Here is an 18,407-nt window from a genome sequence, read left to right on the forward strand (position 1 = left end):
GGTATTGAAGGTGGAAGAGAGCGCTGTACATTCACTCCCCCCACCTACAATTCCTGCCGGACTTGAGACTCGAGACTCAAACCTTTGGGTTACGAGTCCGACTCTCTATCCATTAGGCCACGAATAGTTGTGGCTTATTACATTTTACACTGAAATTCACTTTATAGGTTGTTTTAAATTGCATTACATACATCAGGAACTAATAGAAGTATAGTATACATTTTAATAACATTTTAAAATTATAAGTACTTCACACCCCTACTGCCCTGGCTATCACCTACACATGCTGCCACCAATAGTTCATGCCCAGGGTGTCATGTACATAGATTTCCACTCCCAGGCATTAGAAAGCTGATCGATTTTCTCTTCCTCTGCCCCACCTGTCCATATCAGCCTACTTGGCCTGTCCTCCATCTATGGCTCTCTCTTCTTTTTTAGTTCACCACAACCCCACATCCTCCCATCCCACCTCACTACTAAACTTTTTTTGCCCAATCGATAGCGTCACCATGCATTTCTGCTTGATAGCGTGGCATGTTTTTTTAAATCAATGCTGTGATCGATACTTCATTTAGCAAGTAAGGTGGCAAGAGAGAGCACACGGCGTGAGGGATTAACATAGGCGCCCCTCTCAGCATTCCATCGGAGACGAGAGGAAATGAAGAAGGAGGAAAGAGTGCAGGAAGGATTGAGAGGGCGGGAACGAGTGGGGAGGGATGTGGGGACGGCGAGACCTTGACGGTGCAAGAAACTGCTGAGAGTACAGTCAGAGCGAGAGTGTATTACGACAGTCCTTACGTGTGCGTACAAGTCATGGGCCTAGCTTTATTTCGCCAGCCGAATCGTATTGATTATTTCCCCTCCAACTTGGGGCAGCAGCAGCATGAGATCAGCACGGAAAGGAAGGGGATTTGATTTCATATGTCTGAGGCTCATTTGAATCATTGGAAACATGGACACGTCTATTTAAATGCAAAGCACTGCTCCAAGAGGGATTTCTATGATGGAGTCGGACAAGGAAAGTGAACTACTGGGAAAGACTGAGTGGTGTTTTAGAACCTAGCGGGGATTTTCACCCATGTCGCCCTGCCCTAGTTCCTGCTTTTTCCACCATTCCCTGTGTGCTGTAATAAATTTCTGTGCAAGGCTGCTTTCCGTGATGGTGTTTCTTTAATCTTTTGTTGCTACAAAAAATTTGTCCATTTCTACGTGTTCATTTTTGCCTTCTAGTGCCCTGCGGAGGTAACATTACATCAGACAATGGCACTATCTTCTCCCCCGGTTACCCAGAGGATTACCCCACTTCTGCGGACTGCAGCTGGCTGATTACGGTGGCACACGGCCTGGGTATCCGTCTTAATTTTACCCTCCTGCAAGTCCATGGCCCCCAAGATTTCATCACAGTCTGGTGAGTTGTCAAACTTCCTATTGCGATTATCCTTCTGCACCTTGTCAGGTTCTCTTTCTCTCTCAGTCACTCTCCTTTTGGGGAGGGAACATATTTATAGCACGCTCAAACTGGTGATTAATTAATGAGCCTCTGCGGTGAGTCGCTTGAGGCCTGTATATACAGGAAGGACTTTGAACCCTGTCTCAGGTTCACCCTAAAACATGGTAGGCCAAAAGTTGCAGTCTAAGCACACATCTTCTCGAAATTCATTGCTTCTCTTGAGACTGCAAATTTCTGTTTGGATTAACTGAGGAAGCATTGATCTTTCCCTACTCTTACATGCACTTCAAGTCAACCTAGAGGTACAGTATAACCAGAACAGCCAAGAAAAGCTCCATCAAGACAGCTTGGCCCCACTTCAGTGAGCCAGCGCTCCCTTTAGCCAACCAAATGCTTTTCTGAATGCACAGGACAGGGTGTAATCTGTAGCACAAGCTCAGGCAGCCACTAACAGATTGTTTTGAAGCTGAATGGTCATGGTTAAAACTGGGATTAGGTTGGCGCCAAGTTGTTCACTCCCCATTAGAGGGCTGTAAAGATTGAGGTAAGTCCACTAGGTGATGTCCTTGTAGATGGTGACTTCAGTTTTACAACGTCTTGACAGAGAGGCTGAGTCTGACCTGAGCTAGAGAGAACGTAGCGCACTCCCTAAAAGAGTGTGAGAAGAGTCTTTGAAATCAGAGAGGAAATCAGTATGGCTAGAATCGTCTCCGAAATCAGTAAAGTAATCAATATGCAGAGAAATGCCTCTCAAATCAGCCTGGTGATCAATATGTGTGGGATCTGACTTACTGTGCATTTTTAGGCAACAAGGCATTTGGTGTTCTCCTGTAGCACTGAGTATGCAATGTTAGCGGGTTTTATATGTTGAATTTTAATATTGAATCTTAAACAGGGACGGACCGCAAGAAACAGCTCGCAAACTTGGAGTGTTTACAGAGGGAGAGCCCAACAACCCGCCAAGCAGCACAGCTAATCATGTTCTAATACGTTTCCGAAGCAATTCTGAGAAAGGTGGACTGTTCAAGATCAACTACCAAGGTAACTAGTCCAAGTCAAAGCTACCATTAGCATTCTCATGCATCTAAATAGCAGTTTGTTGATTGAGGCAGGACTCTGTGGATGTTTGTGACTGAACAAGTATTGCAGAGTTGTAGTTGAGACCAACTCATTTGAGTCCAAGTCCAGGCCAAGACCTGAGTTGGTTGAGTCAGATTGAAGACTGAAACCAAAAGAGGGTCAATTGCGAGTCAAGAAGAGGGTCTGAATGAATTATGAAATGAATCTGCAGTGTTGACCAGACTTGATCTCCAGTCCCAGTCAAATGTACCTGAGTTCATGACAAGACCAAGACCATGAAAATTTGGACACTGCATGGGTACTTTAAACCGAATACTGTTTTTTTTTTTTTTTTTCTCAAACCAGTGGAGTCAAAGGAAAATGATTATATGACAACACCGACACCACAACAGATATGTCATACTTAAGAGCCCTCCAGATATGAGAACTGGTCAAACTTCTACTATAATACAATGAAAAACTTGTATAAATGGTCTTTAGGGAAAAAATGGTCAGAATAAATGACCACTTGTATAATACATGCATTTCAATTTAGTTACTGCCTCTGCCAGCAAGGGCTAATGGGAATATTAGCTATTAGCTATTCAGTCAAACCCTGAAACCATTAAACCCATGAACCGATGTCCCAATAGTTCCACTTTGTGTCATGTAGAGCTGTTCTTTACTTTAACAATGGATACAACAGTGCAATATGACATGTCTGACTCTTTTCTCTTTGCCTCTCTGGCTTTCTTTCTTCTAGCCTATAGACTTCAGTTTTGTTTGCCACCTCCCATAATTCCCAATGCCGAAATTCTGATGGCCAGTAAAGAATTTAAAATAGGTGAGTTTGAATTGATTTTACATCATTTACAATCTGATTTGTATGCCTGCTTGTGTGCGTTTGTGTTGGTGGACTTGGTCTGGCCCAGTATAAGTGGAACATTTTGAGCAGAGACGCATGCTGCCAGTTAATTTTCAGGCTTGAGCGGCTCTCATTAATAATGTTCCCAGAATAGCAGAGCCAGCCACACACACAACTCCCCCCCACCCCTAACACCCCTCGAGAACTCACTTTGAGGAGAGAAAACCGCTCAGATGCCAAGGCTACCAGTCCCATTGGGCCGTGCTGATATGCTGACTCATTGCCAGAATTCAAAACAGAGGCTGTGTTGTGATGCTGTGTTGTGCATGGTGTTCGAACATAGGTAGAGTTTACATTTTGTGCAAACACAAAATGGGGGAAAAGCAGACAGAAGCTATATTATTTATTAAGTATACATATTTGTATTGTATTTAAAATGGTTGTGACACATTCCTATAGCAGGTGATTTGAAAAATGTACCTGCCCTAAATATTTCTTTTAAGCTTGAAGTTTGCTTCATTTTTTGTTTTGTTATTATTTAGCAGTTTTTCTTAGCACATTCTATGCTATCCAATCTCTCTGTGAAACTCCAGCTCTCATAAAATCTTAAATATACTTATTTGTGGCTTAATGTAGTTAATATTTCACACATGGTTTGCCACATGGTGCTCTGGACGAAAAAAATTCAGATGCTCGGCATATATACCTACTGTATATGAAGTGCTTTTACGAATACATTTTTAATGTGCATAAGCAGCATACATGTAGTTTGTGCTACTTAAATAATAATCACAATCACAGGAAATTATGTACTGTGTACTTGAAAGTTGATTGTTGATTTTTGTGCAAAGGACACAAACTGATTTTCATTAAGAATCTAAAAAGCAGAGCTTGAAGAAGTGTAGGATTTGTAGACTCCGATATTTGTTTATAATGAAATTAGTGATATTAGTTTAGTCGCAACTACATCATTCTACCTACAGCAGCAACAACAACACTGCTACTAATATTTTATTAGAATATATATAAACACAAATTATTATTTACAAATTTTGGCTTTGGCACCTATGCTAGATTTTATCATCATTAATATGTATTTATTATTATTAATTAACTTTTGTTCCCCCTAAATCTTTTGAAAAATTTATTGAAGCTGTTGTTTTCACCTTCAATTGAGTGCCCACAAAAAAACACTTGCAAATAATAATGCAATCGTGACCTCACTGGTCCTCTAATGACGACTCACCAGCTTCTGTCACCTCTGAAATCCATTGTTAAATCAATGCACTGCTTTTCTGCCATGGGAAAAAATGCATTCATTGATATTAATTGTTCTAAATGGGTAGTTACGGGTCGGTGCAGGGTTGTTTGATCTCTCTGGAATGGAGAGTGTTTGTAGAGCCTCTGTCGGGGTTAAAGCAGTCATGGTCTTTGGCACTAACCTGCACTGAATCACTGTTGATCACTGATAATCCACCGCATCCAAATAATTCGCTTAATTCAGTGAATTAACAAAGCCTGCAGTGTTTGGGTGGCCATGAACGCATGCTCTCACAGCCACAAACACATTCCTATATGTGTTTTTTCAAAGCATGCAAAGCCTCTTTTTTTCTGCTCTATCTTGTGTTCCATTACGTCAGCGAAGTTAAATGCTATATTATAAAAAACCACAAGGTGTTTTTGTTCCTCTTAGCCGAGTCACAGAGTGCCTGAGTGTTTGTGTAGCAACAGGGAGATTTGCTTCTGAGATGTGAGCGGCCCTCAGGTAGCAGCTGATGGGTGTTATGAATGTAAACCATGCTGTGTGGCGCTTCCTTAATTACACTGCAATGCAGCGCCGGCACGTCGAGTCTCCCTTCACCTCTTTCCTTCTCCCTTTTTTTCTTTTACCGTCACTGTCAGCCATTAAGCGAGACTGTAAGAGGACATGGCCTTCAACAAGTCATGAGTGAGGCAACAGCAAGAACAGCCAGATGTTGCTCCTGTTGTTTCGAGCTCCTCAGAAATCACGTTCTTCATAATATTTCAGAAGTATGACGTGCATCTGAAAGACAATTGATGAAGCAATGATAACTATTTCATCTGTTCACTCCTTCTCTTTCCACAGGTGATATTGTGCGGTACAGATGTCTCCCAGGATATCATCTGAATGGGAACAGCATTCAGACTTGTCGCCTGGGGACTCATCTTGAGTTTGAAGGACCTCCACCTTCATGTGATAGTAAGCTACAATGTTTTTTTGACTTGCAGAAGATCTCTTGATAGTGTTTGTGGTCCCCAATATGGTCTTTTTCTTTTGCTTAACCACTAAGACTCTTGGTCAACCAGGTTAATGATGAATACCAATTTGGTTGGGTTTTGACATGATTATGCCAGCTAAACCACCACCTAACTAACCTAAACCAGCTTTGGATATCATGAAACATCATCCTTTCTTCTTTCTGCATTTAAACTGTTTTTATCCATACAATAGAAGTCAGTGGAATCCAGTTACGTCCATTTAGGCTCAATTATATCCATTAAAAAAAAATAATAATAATTTTTATTTCATTTTTGGTTAAATTGTTTGGTTAAACTAGTCACTGGGGTGAATTCACTAAACAGTTGCACCATACAGTAGTACTTTGATGTGAATATGTGCATTGTATTCACTAACCATAAGCATTTTAAAACATTCTTAGTGACTTCCCCCCTCTGCATTTTACAAAAGACCAGTCCTTCACCCCCACTGGGTTGCAATGCATGATGGGTCTATTGATCATGATAGTTGGTTCTGTGCTATATGAAGCTTCATTATTGCTATTGGCTTAGAGGTGGGATGAAATACCTCAGAGCCTGTCAAGCAAACCCCATGAGTATGCTAAACGCTCATCTACCTTTCCTCCAGCTGCTTTTATTTGATTTGATATGGCATTTCCCATAAACTCCCTCAGTTCCTCCTCATTATGTTTATCTCTCTGCTCTAAGTGTAGAAGAATTATCTCTCTGAGCTCTCTGTACTAGCCTTCACTGCATACAGTAGGTCTGACTGAAAGGCCTCGTTTGATTGTCCCATTATGTATACGGTAAAGTTCAGAAAACTGAGACCACTAATGAAAATGTTTCTAATAGGCGTTTTTCTATTTGAAAAACCTTTTGCCATTAGAAATAATATAATCAACAGTATTTAAAACAAAATGTTTAAAACTGTTTATTTCCCAGTTTAAATAGCATTATGAATCCCAGTTTTACAATGTGGTCTCATATTTTGGACCTCATTATATATCAAGACATACATCCTGTGTTTGGCCTCATCTATGATGTAAACAAAAAGCAGTTGGGCTGTTTGTTCACTGGAAGCAATTTGTGGGAAATTGATTAAGGCCTTTAGAAAAAAGAAGAAACAAAAATAGACGAGCTTTATCATTTCCAGCTTAAGCATATGTCGGGCTGAGGTTTGGGGCAGTGTGAAGAGGGAGGACACATAATTAGATTTTTTTATATTTTTTTTTATATAGTATAGCAGGCCCATACATGTACCTCCTCAACCTTCATGGAGGAGTGCTCTCTCTGAAGCTTTGTAATTCATCCTAACATTAATTAGGTGTCGACAGTTAATTGCTTCGGCTATATGAAAAGCCCCTTATACTGAGGGCCAACATAGCCAGCTGACACCCGCTCCATTTGGTCAGGGTGCTGCCTCTGGCTGTCAGTCACATTAAGTATGCCTGCCTCGTCAAACACCCCAGAGGGAAAGAGACAGGAAAGACTGAGGGACTGGTGGAATGAGACAGGAGGAGGAGGAGGAGGAAGAAAGTGATCTTATACTTTATATCAGTCATTTGTTGAGAGAAACAGGTCTGTTCTGATAGGATCAACAGGGAAGACAATGAAAAACATGAATAACAAAATGTGACCATTTACTTGCGTAAAGTTTAGTTACCAAAACAAATGCGCTTAAATTACATAGTGCACATTGTTGAATGGGTTATATTTACAATGTTTTTTTTTTTTTCATAAAATAGGTCCAGTAACAAAAGTAAAAGTTTTTTTGAGGGAAAAAAAGGGGAACTACCTTGGAAAATATGGCAACTGCACCACAACTGAAAATCGAACAAGTTTTGCATACACTACAAACTCAGATTGACCAAACCTTTATCATTTATTTTTCAATATTGTTTTCATCTTCAGTGGTAATGGGTAACAACATCTAATTATCTAATCAAAGATGCATTTAAAATCCTGATGTATGAGAATTGTAAAAAATGTGCTTTAATAGAGCACTTTGCAGTATTTAGGAGGAAATCAAATGTCATGTGGGTTCAAAAAACAGCTTATTATTTGTGTTCTTCAAAATCTGCCGTTTAATTCCAACAATGCAATTTGTTCAAGTAAAAGAAAATTATATGTTGCCATATGGCTACACTGTACCAAAAAGGGGCAAAAGCAAGGACAAAATATTTGTAACCTTTCATAGTCTTTCCTGTTGTTGACGTCAAAGGCTACGCATTCAATCAAATTGTATGGTATTTTGATTCATTCTTTTCATGTGGTAGGATCTAGCCAATTTGTTCAAATGCCAACATGGACAGACAGTGATATGCTTTCATCTTCCCAAAAAAAAAAAAAAACAGACTACATTAAATACATTCACATATATTAAGAATAAAAATGGCTTGTGCATAATTACATTTAATGGCAATTATTGGCCTAATATAATGACAGTTGACAATGTTGATATTTGATTTAAGGACAGATTTGTTTTCTGTGATCCTGAAAAACAAGTGAAAGTGTGAACAAGCATACGGAGAGAAAAACTGAGGGATTGAAAGAGTAGAGAGGAAGGACAGTGATGGGTAGAGGGAGCGCAAAGCTCATTGAGATGCAGAGGATATCCAGGCTGCCGGTGCACCCAGCTATTAAATCACAGCTTCTCCCCATATCTCTCTCTCTCTCTCTCTCTCTCTCTCTCTCTCTCTCTCTCTCGTTCTCTGTACGTACCTGACATGTCACATCCTCTTGTTGAATACATCATACCATGTCTTGCTTTCCATAAAATATCTCTCCTTACTTCTTTCAACCTTCCTCTTATGCAAGAAATCCAATCCAGAACTTCCTGTTTCTTCTGCAGACATAATCAGACATAAACATGATAGCCTTGTGCCAGTCTGTTCAAATCCAACCCTGTGTTTAAGTGACAAGTGCTTGATGAGAAGAAGATGCTTGATATTTATTTGTTATTTTTTTATTTTTTTTCTGATTTGTTATATATGTGAACCTGGACCACAAAACCAGTCATAATGGTCAAATTTTCGAAATTGAGATTTATACATCTGAAAGCTGAATAAATAAGCTATTCATTGATGTATGGTTTGTTATGATAGGACAATATTTGGCTGAGATACAACTATTTGAAATCTGGAATCTGAGGGTGCAAAAAATCTAAATATTGAGAAAATCGCCTTTAAAGTTGTCCAAATGAAGGTCTTAGCAATGCATATTACTAATCAAAAATTAAGTTTTGATATATTTACAGTAGGAAATTTACAAAATATATTCATGGAACATGATCTTTACTTAATGTCCTAATGATTTTTGGCATAAAATAAAAATCAATAATTTTGACCCATACAGTGTATTTTGGGCTATTGCTACAAATATACCCCAGCGACTTAAGACTTTGTGGTCCAGGGTCACATATGTTTCCTGGTTATGATAACCCTGGTTCAAGCTGTCTAGCCAAAGCCAATCATAAAGGCAGTCCCATTTAAAAACACTTATACTGCATTGCTTTGTCTTCCCTTTTTCTCTCAGTGTTCCCCTCGCTTTCTTGTTTTTTGTATCTCTCATACTTGGAGAGAGAAAATAGATCTGTTAATGCTGAGAGTGCATCACATGCCATTATGCAAATTAAGGGTAGGAGAACCTCACACGTAACTACTTTTCCATAAGCCATACACACACTCTCTAGACTTTGTGTTTATACTTAAATAAAATATGCTTTTTATCAGTGACGCACAGAATGTCATGCACACATGCATGTTGATTTTGTTATTCCACCCTTCTGTCACCATGGTGATATTAAAATCCCAAAGCATTTTTTCTCCTGATGGCATTTAAGTGCTGTTTTCTTTCATATTATTCAATAATTTAGAATTATTTGCAGCATTTTCCTCTTATTCATAATTCTGTGAATTTATATTAAATATTAATCTGTTTATGTATTATATACAGTATGATATATTTTTCATAGATATGTATTATATATGTCACTGAATGCATGTGAAAACTCACATGAACACACATCATACACATAAATCTATTAAAATCGGTTTATCTTCTGCGCCTTTCATCTTCTGAATTCTAACAAATGGTGAAAATATCTCCACATCTCTTATTCATATTGAAATCATGCTCTTCCTCATTTTCAGACAGTCAGTGCTTATGTAATAAATGTGTGTATGTTTATGTTTTCAGCTTCAGATGTTTCAAAACATTACTCATTCAAGTTATTTTCAGTCATTTAATATCTCCCTATTAATTATAAAGTCCACTAGCAACTAGACGTGTAATTGGACAAAATAGTCCTTAACTGACCCTTACAAAAGTTTCTGGCTAATAATCTACCTTCGCAACTGCTTCGTCTTATCAGACAAGCTTTTGATCTTTTCTTTTGTCAAAGTCAGTGGAGAATCTGTATGTTTGAATTGTTTTAAACATAATTTTACATAAATTATCCAAAAATAGGGTATTAATAAAACAATAAAAAAAGGATATTTTTTTCACATCTTTCAAATATTTAAAGAAATCTTAAAGTTCATGCTGTGGGTGAAACTATGTATGAAATTAATATGCAAAACATTGGCAAGAAAATTTTAACTTCATACTACCAACAGAACGTTAGTTATTATGTGTATTGATTCATATTGATTGCAGTGTTTGAAGAGACCTAATTCTTATTGGACATTCAGCCTGAGCTAGCAACAGTAACCAAGTGGGCGGAGCTTAACAAATAATAAATTATGTGAAAACTGTCTGTGGTGAACAGAAAACAAGCCTACATTGACAATTTGCGTGTGACATTTATCCCTTTCTTTGACATCATGAAATTAATGCTGTATGTTGCCATTTTCTGAATGTATATTTCTGTGGGGGCCATATTTGCAATTCATTGTCACGAAGGTTGACGTTTTCAGTTGAAAATCCCTTTTTAGATGCCAGCCCGTCTTGTACAGTAGATAATCTTCAGCTGCCATTGTTAGAGGAGCAGTTTTGACATGCCTTCTCCTCTTCTGTCAGAATCTGCCACCAAAACTGTTGTTTACATTCAGCCTTTGACAGTCCATTTCAAAGTGGATTAGGGGATAAGGGCGACCTGAGCGAGTTAATTTCCGTGTGCCACCATAGTGAAAGGCCTGGGATGATGAGGATTTTGTCTGAGATACTGTCTAGAGGGTCATGCTCCTCCCCTATTTTGTTGGGGCAGAATGGAATTAGGGCTGGGTAGTGTGATGGTAGAAATGCATTAGCCAGAAGAGATTCTGCTTTAGTACAATATATATATATATATATATATATATATATATATATATGCAGCATATCAGCTATTTTGCAATGTTTTATTCTGCTTTTAACCCAAGTGTTACATTTTGCACTGATGACATGCATACACCACCATTCAAAAGTTTGGGGTGATTCATTCATTCATTCATTCAGGATATGGCTGCAAAACGATTAATCGCTATTAATTGCATTCAAAATAAAAGTTTGTTTACATAATGTGTGTGTACGGTGTATATTTATATATAAATGCACACACACACTGTACATGTATATATTAAGTAAAAAAAAAATGTTAGATTTATATACAAAATATTTACATATACATGCATGTGTGTATTTATATATACATAATAAATATACACAGTACACACATATAGTATGTAAACAAACTTTTATTTTGAATGCGATTAATCATTTTGCAGCCCTAATTCAGGAGCATTAAATTAATGAACGGTGACTATACATGCATTTCAAATAAATGCTTTTTTTTTTTTTAATAATCCTGAAAATGCATCACTGTTTCCATAAAAATATTAAGCAGCACAACCTTTTTTAACATAACATGATAATAATGCGAAATATTTTGTGACCAGCAAATCAGCATATTAGACTGCTTCCTGAAGGATCATGTGACACTGAAGAATGGAGTAATGATGCTGAAAACTCAGCTTTGCTATTACAGGAATAGATTACAGTTTAAAATATATCCAAATAGAAAGAGGGTACTTTAAATTGTAATAATATTTCACAATATTATTCTTTTTTTTATCAGATAAATTCAGCACTCATCAGCATGAGAGTTTTTAAAAACATTTAAAGACATTATTGACAATGATAGTATTAAAATAAAAATATAATAATAAAGTATAAAAAGTATTAAAAATAAGTTTTATTTAATATTAAATATTTAGTATTTAGAATAGTATTTGGTATTTGAAATCACCCAGTAATCAATACATCTAAGTTCATAAAACATTAAACTGATTAAATTTCCAGCAAAAAAGTACTGATATATACAGTATTTCTACTGTATTGTCATACCTGCACCACCTCTCCATAGAATATACAGTATATTATATATAATGTAGCCCTCTGTTTTGCAGTATAAACTGATTTAAACATGAATATACTGACAATGTAAATATCAAGAATATAGCAAGGGCCTATAACTGTTATGATATATTAAACATGCTCGCAAAAGACTTGTCATATCTATCAGTTCGTTGCTTTACAGTACATCTTTGTTTGTTATAGGTTAACAGCCAGCTTTCAAAGTGCAGTATGCGGCAGCAAATAAAGATCCATAACACCCACGCTCACACTTTACAGAATGTAATTTGTGAGCTTGAGCTCCAGGATGCACAGATGTAGGTTATTGGCGGTGTATTTTTTTACTTGAGCGCATTAGGCTTTATGCAGTGATGATAGGCTCAAACGGGCATCGATATGCATCCATGATAATGTTTGTCCTCCAATGAAACCGCATTCAGATTTTATATCGCCTCCGAGCCCTGTAGCCAGTCCCAGAGCCTCTATATTTTACCCTCGTAAAGGAAACATGTCAAAGCAGCAACCGTATCGTCCCTGCGTATCCGCCGAGCTCAAGCTCAATCTCAACCAGAAACCACAAGTGTGATTTACATCATATCAATTCTCAAAGCAACTTTTTATAATTGAATAATTGTCACCGGAGCAATTCACTGGACTGTGAACCTGAATGTAATTATAAGAATAACTTATCTCAGGTTTGACACGTAAAGCCGGACAGTGCACAGCATGCATGAAATTATTGCTTTGATTAACGTCCATCCTAATCAGTCCACAGACCCGTGGGCTTAAATGTTAGTCAATTAAGGTGCTAAACGACTGACTAAAAGACCAATTAAAGAGGCCAAATATAGAAGCAAAACTGTTTACTGTGGGTCATGTTATTTACAGGGTTTTAGCGTGCCGCATCCATCGATATTCTGATAAGCAGAGGTGAGCGGTGAGGTTAGAAATTCTCAATTCTTCAGTCGTGATAATCTCATTCAGATCTCAACTCAATCGTGACGTATTCACACCAGCGGAGGTCTGAAACAGCAGCGTGTTTATTTAGCAAGACAAGTAATAGAAAATCCATATTTCATATCCGAAACGTAAGTGTCATAAATATTTGATAATAACAATCCCTTCCTGTCTGATACAGGGTTCGGCTTCAGACATGCCGTGCGCGGCCTCTCATCCATGTCATCCACGTCATGCGGAAGAAATGAGACAAAATAATAGAATTGTGTCAGAGATGAGGGTTTATCCTTTTATGTTATGATTTGCATTTGGATGCTTGCTTTGTATTCTGACAGCTGCAGATATAAGAGACAGGCTTCCGAGATTTGAGAGAAGCGCCCAAGACGGGCCACTGCATAACGCCTGATAATTCAAGGTAAAAGTGTGGGGAAATGTCACAGCGGGCCTCTGAGGAATATCAATGACTGAGAGATGAAACTGCAGACTGAGGGGTTGAGCCAAGCGTTACAGCTGTGCGAACAACAGTGATCAATCCTCTCAGTGTCATGACAGACTGGCCTGGGGTGCTTTGTGTTATCATCGACGTGCTTTACCAAAGGCATGTACATGCAAGACTGTATTGGGCCTTGAATTGTTGGGTGATCAATAGTCCGCACACTTTCTGTTGCATCTGAAGCATCATATTGAATGAAGCTATAGATCTGTAATTGTGTTTTTTTGGTAAAGGTTTTTTTTCATGTATTCCTTGGGCAATTGAGTATAATAGTTCTGAAGCTGTCTTTAACAGCTAGATCTTAGCGTTTTACGTCACGGCTACCATTGCTGATGTATAGAACTACCTCTTGTCTGTCTTTCTCACAGTTACCTGTCCTATGAACAAGGTCTTGACAGCCTCCACGGGAATAATCCTGAGTCAGTCACCGGGCAGCAGCCTGCCGCACTTTGAGTCCTGCTCCTGGGTGGTGAAGGTGGATTCAGGTTACAACATCACTTTCACCATTGAACACTTCCAGACCAGCAGACAGTTTGATGAGCTGGAGATCTTTGATGGTGAGTGGATTTATCACAGCTTTTCCTAAGGATGTTTTATGAAGAACCATGCCGAACCATCCATAAATAATGTACACTATAGTTTACTTTTTCATTACCTGTTCCCTCCTGGTGGAATGACCTGCCCAACTCAATCCGAGCAGCTGAGACCTTAGCCATCTTCAAGAAGTGGCTAAAAACACATCTCTTCCATCTTCATTTGACCCTCGAACTCTAGCACTCTCTATTCTAATTATATTCTAATTCTATTCTATATGTTTTCTTTTTTTTAAATAACACTTGACCCTCTATCACTTGCACTCTCTATTCGTTTTTTAACTGCTTGTTTTTCTTTAAAAAAAAAAAATACACTAGCTTTCTATATTCTTTTTCTATTCTATCTACTTGTTTTCTTTGTGTGTGTGTGTGTGTGTGTGTGTATATGTGTGTTGTGTATATATTTGTATATTAAAATAAAAAAACTTGCTACGTGTAGTGCATTGGACTAACCAAGACTTGTCATAGCACTTGCATTTTATTGCTCTTTTGTTGGTTTTGGTTTTTATCTTTGGATAAAAGTGTCTGCTAAAGACTAAATGTAAATGTAAGTTTAAAAGCTATACTGTAGAAATTCATAAAACAATTTTAAAAAGTATGCATGTATATATTATAAACTATAGTTTAAAAATATAAAAATGCTGGGTTATTAATATTTTTAAAGCAATCTCCTATGCTTAGAAAGGATGTATTTATTCCAGATTAAAATACAGTAAAAAAAAAAAAGTATTGTTAAATATTATTGCAGTTTTAAGCAGCAATTGCTTCAGTTTTCAGTGTCACATGATCCTTCAGAAATCATTCTAATATGCTGATTTGCTGCTCAGTAAACAATTATTAATATTATCAATGTTTAAAACAGTTTTGTTTATACAATGTTATATTTTGTAACAATATTAATGTCTTAAAAATAAATAAAGTTTTATGATAAGATTGAATCAAGGTACAAACATCATAGCGAAAACTAGTTCTGACATGGTTTTTGGTCACAAAGAGCTGTTTTTTCTTCTTCTTCCAATACAATTACTGACATACACCTCACAGGTGACCTTGCTGTGTTGAGCAAGATAGACAGTTGAAGAGAGGCCAAAAGGGATGACCTTTGCTTTTACACAGTGAAAACCTTTTGTAAAAGGCAAAGGAAATTGCTTTAGCCAACAGAGGTCTGTTCAGGGCCAGTCTTAGGTCAGTGGCTTTGCTGGGGTCAAAGTGATCCCATTTAGACTGAGAATAGGAAGTGGATTACAGGTCAGAAGGGTCATCTTATACACATGGAGGCTCATCACATTTTAAGCATCATTAAAGTGGCCCATGGCTGAGTCATGCAACACCCCCCTAAAAAAGTGTACAGCATTCAAAATTTTGCCATTTGAAAAAATATATAAATATGAAAAAAAAAAAAGTGAATAAAATAAAGTGCAAATGAAAAAAGATTACAGTAGCCAGTAATATAATTTAATAAACAATGAAAATCATTCAGTTTTGTTACATATTGTGAAACATTCGTTAAACAGGTAAACATCACTTAATATTAAATGTATATGGCATATATAGTAAGTTCATACACTGTCCTTCAGAAGTTTAGGGTGAGAAGGTTTTTTTAAGTCTCTTTAGCTCACTAAGACAGCAAAAACTGTAATATTATTACAATTAAAATCCATATTTTCTGTTTTAATATATTTTAAACAAATTAATTTCTTTGAGGGCAAATATGATTTTTCAGCAACCATTACTCCAGTCTTCAGTGTTACATAATCTTTCAGGACTCATTATAAAATGCTGATTTGATGCCCAAGAAAATATTATTAATGGTCCCCAAACTAATGTATGACCATGTCAGTGTTGAAAATTGTTGTGCTGCTTAATATTTTTGTAGAAACCATGATATGTTTAGGGTTCTTTGATGAATAGAAAGTTTAAAAAATACATAATATATTTAAAATAAAAATATTTTGTAATATTATGTCTTTACTGTCACTTTTAATCAATTGTATGCATCCTTGATAAACAAAAGTATTAGTTTATAAAAAATAAAAAAAAACATACTGACCCCAAACTTTTGAACGGTAATGTGTATTGTATTGGGCATTACTTCCCAATTGTGTTTTGTTAAAGTTAGTCAAAGTTTTAAATTCTCCCAAAAACATTAATTATTCTTGTAGTACCTCAAATATAAAAAAAAAGAAAATACTTTTTAAAAAATTTTTTAAATAAGCATTGTTAAAAAAAAGAGAGAAAGACATGAACAAAAACACACTCTCAGAAAACAGGTACATTTGTTGTACCTTTTTTCTGAGAGTGCAGTATATGACAGCCGGGCCTCACAGAGTCACATTGTGCTACACACTTTTTTCTGAGGCTGATAAAGCGCCTGTGCTGGTGTGTATTTGCGTGTCATCTGGGAGCAGTGTGAGCTACTCCTGAGGGGAGCTGGCATGCTCAATGCTGATTATGCTTTCAACTCCCATTGCGCTACGAAGCAGACTTTGTTTTTCACAACATGCCAAATCCAGCCAGATCACACCAGATCCCTTTACCTCCCTGCAGCTTGGCCCAGACGCTAACATGACGTCTGGAATAGCCTTTAACACACACACACACTCCTCTGGACTGAATCAGAGTTCAGCTGATCTGAAAGTACTGCCAGTGAAGTTTATGAACAGAGCCCTGTCACTCAGCATTAACCATGAGAGGTGGAGAGGCTATGTTGTGACAGAAACACACCACTGTTATCACTGCTGGTGGTAAACGTCAATTTGAAGTTTGTAAGATATGTGTCTACTGATAGTGACAGGGAGAGATGCAGTTATTTTTTTCAGTTCAAAATAAAATATTATATATATATATATATATATATATATATATATATATATATAAGTGTATAAACCAAAAAAAATTGTTGTGGGTTATTTTTTATTTGTTTTAATTTAAAAAAATGTTTATGGGTGATTCTCAAGTTCATATGTACTCCAACTTTTAGTAAATCCGATTTTAAGCATTTTAAATTCACAATTGATGCTTGTGCACCAGAGATGCATCACATACATGGGAACTTTATGCTTTGCTTTATCCTGCAGGTCCATCAAGACAGAGTCCACTGCTCATTTCTCTGAGTGGGAACTATTCATCTCCCTTCAGTATTACTAGCACTGTAAACAAGGTTTACCTGCACTGGTCTTTCGATCACACCTCCAGCCACAAGGGCTTTCGAATCCGTTACTCCGGTGAGTATTCAAACACATCATCAAAACACACTGATTGTATTTGGATTTCCCCAAGCCACTGTTCCCTGTGGACTAGGAGTTCTCTCAAAACACAATGAATGAATCCATTTATTAAATTAAACTCAGCAAACCTTTGCATTTAAAACAGCTTTTGTCCAAGGTACACTTGCGCATAGTTTCTCAGGTAGCTTTGTAGGAAGGTTTCTTGAAGCATCTTGGAGACGATTGAATTTAAACAAGACTAGGTACTTTGAAATAATACTATTTAGGCCTGGGCGATAAAACAGTATCGATATTTATCGACGGTATACCTTCATCAATAACGATATAAAAAATGTTCGATATAGTGCACGATATAGGCACGTGCTATGAGTGACGCAGACAGCTCACACAAACACGAACACATGCTGAATTGAGTGCTGTGCCTGCCTGTGATGAGGAGATTGTGAATGATGCTGTTTTGTTCATAATTGTTTATGCAGTTTACAAAATTATATTTGATTTATATATGTTAATTTAGACATTATGCACGTTTTTATAGACAGTTATTTAAATTGACAATTAATGCGCTGCATTATTTTGCTCATTGCGCCCTCCTGTGGCCTCGGGAAACAAGTCAAAAGTTTCCTTAAATGGGTCATATGGTGCGATTTCAAGTTTTCCTTTCTCTTTGGAGTGTTACAAGCTGTTCGTGAATAGATAAGATCCCTGAAGTTGCAAAGACTAAAGTCTAAAAACGTACTCGGTTACTAACGTAACCTCGGTTCCCTGAGATACGGGAACGAGTACTGCGTCTTGCTTAAGATGCATATGGGAAAAAGCCTTTTTTCTCCTGAACTGAAGCCTATTTCATTCACGCAGTGAAACTGCACGGCCATTGGAGAGGCCGCTATAGCCGCCACATAGACTTTGAGCGTGGATGGGGAGCGACCCTTATCCAGCAGCTCTTGTAGAAAAGACAGCACCTCTGCTAATTCGGAAGTGAGAGGGTCTTTGCCGTGGTTTAAAAACCAGGCGGAGAAAAAAGACCACTTTAGGGCATAGGGGCATCTCGTAGACGGAGCTCTAGCCTCCAAAATTGTGTTTAAGACTCGCTCTGGGAGGCACGAAGGCTCCCGTTGAGCGGCCAGAGGTGCAGGGCCCATAGGTCGGGCCGAGGATGCCATAATGTCCC

At 37.5% G+C, this 18,407-nt stretch overlaps 1 protein-coding gene across 1 annotated transcript in view; it reads left to right on the forward strand.

Moving 5' to 3' along the window:
• Positions 1-18,407, forward strand: part of LOC107663732 (CUB and sushi domain-containing protein 2-like) — a gene marked incomplete at its 5' end in the record, with an annotated part of 209,927 nt that overhangs the window by 155,620 nt on the left and 35,900 nt on the right. The window contains 6 exons of the mRNA XM_016454031.1: positions 1,231-1,408; positions 2,346-2,491; positions 3,273-3,353; positions 5,482-5,595; positions 13,785-13,973; positions 17,087-17,233. Coding sequence (XP_016309517.1) covers positions 1,231-1,408; positions 2,346-2,491; positions 3,273-3,353; positions 5,482-5,595; positions 13,785-13,973; positions 17,087-17,233 — 855 coding nt within the window. The remainder of the gene's footprint in view (positions 1-1,230; positions 1,409-2,345; positions 2,492-3,272; positions 3,354-5,481; positions 5,596-13,784; positions 13,974-17,086; positions 17,234-18,407) is intronic.

The sequence above is a fragment of the Sinocyclocheilus anshuiensis genome, unplaced genomic scaffold, assembly GCF_001515605.1.
Source record: "Sinocyclocheilus anshuiensis isolate Anshui unplaced genomic scaffold, SAMN03320099.WGS_v1.1 scaffold231, whole genome shotgun sequence".
Classification (NCBI taxonomy): Eukaryota; Metazoa; Chordata; class Actinopteri; order Cypriniformes; family Cyprinidae; genus Sinocyclocheilus; species Sinocyclocheilus anshuiensis.